Raw genomic sequence first — 4,421 nt, 5'->3', positions numbered from 1 at the left:
TATTATTATTTTTGTTGAGTTAAAAAATTAACTAAATTAAATTGATGATGACAAACATTAATTTTAATTTTAGTGGGTTAATTACCAAATTAATTTTGATTATCTCTGTCTAAGTGATGCAGGCCATAATTAGTAAACATAGTAACAAAAATTAAAAAAAAAACTTACCATATATCCGACGGTAATAACTTCCATATATAGTGCAGACCTTGTATTTGGAAGTGTAATTCAGCTTTTAGTTCAAAATAATATGAGCAGTATATATTGATTCTCAATCATTTCTCAATTCAAAGTCTTTGAATTCCTTTATTTGTTTCTTATATCACAAGAATTTCTCTTTTTTTTTTCTTATGCTCATTACCATTATATTCTGATTCTCTTAGAGTGTTTATTTTGATTATCAAGCAATTGAGTATATTAGAGCTTAGAAGTTAATTAAAAATCGATCATTCATATATCATGTAACATTTTGGTTAAAAACTGAGACAGTTTTGGATGACCTTATTAATTTTGTGTATCTAAATATGTTATCCAATTTATCTATTGAAAATTATTTTAAGAATAGAACAATTTTTGCACCAACTCTAGATTGTGTCACTGATATCAACAATAAGATGACTGCAGGGTTACCTAGACAAAAAAAAATTTACTTAAGTTCTGACTTTGTGTGTGCTGAAGAGAAAAATATGAAATTTGAGTTAGATGCTTTCTCACCAAAGATTCTAAATGGAATAAATTGTTCAGTTCTACTACCATACAAATTGATCGTGAAGGTTAGCGCTCCTGTTATGTTGCTGCGGAATATAGACCAAACTAATGGTTTGTGCAATGAAACGAGAATGCAAGTTAGAAGAATGGAAAATCATGTGATAGAATGCAAGACTTTAACCAGAAAAAAAGTTGAAAGTATTATTCTTATCCCAATTTATCCGTTTGATTAAGAGATTTAGAAATTAGTGTTTCATCGTAAACTCTCAAAAACTTCTCTGTATACCACATTCATCGTACAGTTATCCTTTAAGTGTTCGTAATCTTGTAACAGCACTCGTAGATTATCTTTACTCTTTATTCTTGATAACGCAATATACAATTAACCATAGGTGAAAACTAGCCTTAAAAGGTATATTCCAACTTTTGATAGAGTGGTAATATTTCATTATTTGAAATTAGATTCAGTCGCAGATACACTTAACACTAGATTAAGAAAAAAACAAACAATGCATAACATATTACTTTTTTATTAATCAAATTATTATAATTCAAATTAATTTTAACAAAATAACTTAAAATTATAATTTTAATCTTATCACGTGTATAACAGAAGTTATTACACTTGTTTCATACTAATAACTAATTTTAATATACATCTAATATGATTAAAACTAAGTATTTATTAAAAATAATAAAATTTTATTGATGATCAAACTTGAATAGTTTTAAGACCACAATAATGTGATGGTGAGACCAAGCTCTCCTGGCAAAGGAATAAACATGCCCCAAAATGTTCGTAAGGCACACGAGAAACTAATTGGTTTTGACGTAAATTATACACAAAAAAATTGCCATCAGATTGATTTAGTGCCAAAAGATTATGATCTTGTGAGATATAGAGGGATGCTACCGAAACATATGGCGAGATTCCAACATCGAATGGGATTGCCAGCAATTTAGTCCAAGACGTTTCAACTCCATGCTCCTTCATTATCCAGAGAGTGCAAATAATTGGCATATGCGGAGTGGGATAACAAACAGAAAGACAGTTATTGTGGAGTTGCAAGGGAGGCATTTCGGAGAAGTCATAGCCCGATCTAGTAACAGGCAGACGCAATCGACCAAACAACTCCGTTCTCAAGTCGAAGGTAAGAAGGAACCACTCAAATTCATAAGATGTACTAATAGTAGGATCATACACAATCCAATTGAGGGTGCCGCTCACAAATATTCCATTACTTGTGCCATGAATATCATACGGAAACACCGGATGATCAACAGTTTTCCAAAAAGGATTTGCACCAAAAATGAAAACTATAGCCCCAGATCTCACCTTGGAATCAGTTATAAGAGATGAGCCACGACAACCCATAACAAACTTGTACTGGTCATGTAGAATATCATAGCCAAAGCCAAAAAAAACAAGCTTCCCGCACTTGTGGGAGCACTCGAATGGAACGGATGGGGATACCGACCGGGTACTGGGATTCAAAAGAGTAAGAGTGTCAAAGGGATAACCTTGGAGCAAGCAGAGCAATCCGTTACAAGATCCCCAGATGACTTTTCCATCAGCCGGATGTGAACCGAATGTAGTTGGCTGATGCTGGCGATCAAGAATAAGAGATTGTGAAGAGCAATGCATGACGTCACCCGCCCGTTTCGGTACCTTCCAACACAGCAATGGCGGCGGCTGAGTTAGCGTTGAGCGTTGAAGTTGGTGGTTGGCGAATTCAGGGCTGGAGATTAGGGAGTTCCATGAACGGCATACAATCTTCAGTTGCAGGAGAAGCCTCACTGGAAGCCTCAGCAAGATTTCTCTAATCAGATCTCTTGGAAGATTATCTTCGCATTCAAGGTGTTTCATTCTCGTAGTCATAAGACAATTAGGGTTTCCGTCTTTCAAGAAGCTGAGGTGAAGTATATATATATTTTCTCTCTCTAGGTTGTGGCCTCTGCAGAAAAGAATGAATCATAAATGTTAGAATATTCTAAAATATTTGAATATTAATTAAATTATACTCTAATTAATGATATATTCTGTATTTATTAGATTGATTATTTCATGATTTGTTTTGCGAAAATGGTACAGTAAAGCACAAGGTTGCGACTTGCGAGAACCAAACCTGTCATCGAATATACAATGAAATCATTAAAAATTCAATATACAATCTCAAATATTCAAATTTAATATTTTCTAAACTAATAAAATTCAAAGTTTTACCATTTCACATAGTAACTTGTTCATATTTTATCATTCAAAATTAACAATAAAAGATTTTTAATTAACTTCTAATCTCTAATAAGCTCAATTGCTTAACAATCTATATAAACACTGAACAGAATGGTGACGAGCACAAGAAAAAAAGAGGGAAATTCTTGTGATATAAGAAACAAATAAATGAAATCAAAGACTTAGAATTGAGAAATTATTGAGAATCAATACACACTGATCATATTATTTTGAAATAAAAATTGAATCACACTTCCAAATACAAGGTCTGCACTATATATATAGAAGCTATTGACCTGAAACAAAATAACTAAGTAATCAAGAGTCTAACTGCTCTTCTTTCACTCTTTTTTGAAGCAAATCTTATTCTATTACATTTGTATTCTCAATACTAATCAAGTATTCAACAAAAGCTGAGAATCCAAAGATTTCTCAGCATCCAAAGCCATCCAAAGCCAGAGAATCCAAAAAAAAAAAAAAAAAAAGCAAAGAATCCAAACTCAGCATCCAAACTAAATTCAGAATCGCATCAGCAACAATCCCAACTCAAAACACAAATTTTTTTCATAAAATGAGCAACTCAGAATAACAATTATTTCATAAAATTTAACAAAAACACCATCAACCATCATCCATCAAAATTTAACAAAATAAGCAAAAATGAACAAAAAGGGAAAAATCAGCAACTCAGAATCAGTAAAATTAACAAAATAAGAAATCATAAATTGAAGCAGCTTTGCTTACGGCCGCGAGGGAGGAAGAGAAGTGACGGCCAGGGAGGAACGAAAGCGAGCTCGAACAGAGAGAGGGGAGATCGAATACACCCTCTCTCTCTCTCTCTCTCTCTCTCTCTCTCTCTCTCTGGGGATCCAAGTGACGGCAACGGAAGAAGGGAAGTGAGCCGGGCACAGAGGGGATCGAAGACAGGCTTGATGCGCGAGAGAGAGGGATCGACGACGACGAGGACGGAGACACGATTTCAAGGTGGCCGACGACGACGAGGACAGAGGCAGCGACGCCAACAGCAGCTCCGAGCAGACCTGGCGACGCGAGGAGAAGGGACCCAGGAGAAGAGAATCGGTGACGGAGGGGCTGGACGCTGGCTAAGGAGAAGAGTTCGTCGGTGAAATCGGTGAAGTCGGTGAAGGCGGCGCTGGGCTGACTGAGGATAAGAGTTCGTTGGTGACGGCGGCGATGGGCTGGCTGCTGGAGCTCGGAGAGAGAGAGTGGCTGCTAGGGTTCCCGTTTGCGAGAAAGCGTGAGAAAGGGGGTTATGTGTTTTTTACTTTTTTTTTAATCCTTTTCAAATTGAAAACCGGAAATCTTTAAAAAAATAAAATTTCAAAAAAAGAAAATATCATATGTATTGCACATATTATAAACAAGAGAAAGTATAGATAGCCAATGGAGTATTTATATAATGTGTATAATAAGGGATTTATTTGGTTTAATATGAGTTAAAAAATAAATATTCAGAGTA

The 4,421-nt window shown here is 34.9% G+C and overlaps 1 protein-coding gene across 1 annotated transcript; it reads right to left on the bottom strand.

The window, feature by feature from the left end:
• On the bottom strand, positions 1,374-4,212 carry LOC107627823 (F-box/kelch-repeat protein At3g23880). The gene is made up of 5 exons (XM_021111926.1): positions 4,104-4,212; positions 3,909-4,023; positions 3,686-3,802; positions 2,799-2,834; positions 1,374-2,663 (listed from the first exon to the last, which is right to left on the bottom strand). Exon 5 carries the CDS (start codon positions 2,585-2,587, stop codon positions 1,421-1,423), a length of 1,167 nt encoding a protein of 388 aa, XP_020967585.1. The 5' UTR covers positions 2,588-2,663; positions 2,799-2,834; positions 3,686-3,802; positions 3,909-4,023; positions 4,104-4,212; the 3' UTR covers positions 1,374-1,420.

Source organism: Arachis ipaensis, chromosome B01 (assembly GCF_000816755.2).
Source record: "Arachis ipaensis cultivar K30076 chromosome B01, Araip1.1, whole genome shotgun sequence".
NCBI lineage: Eukaryota > Viridiplantae > Streptophyta > Magnoliopsida > Fabales > Fabaceae > Arachis > Arachis ipaensis.
The sequence above is the reverse complement of the archived record's forward strand: the minus strand, read 5'-3'. Positions and strand labels throughout refer to the sequence as shown.

What these genes read in the sequence shown, in the direction of transcription:
- LOC107627823 (XM_021111926.1), bottom strand. Translation starts at nt 2,587, where the DNA reads ATGACTACGAGAATGAAACACCTTGAATGCGAAGATAATCTTCCAAGA.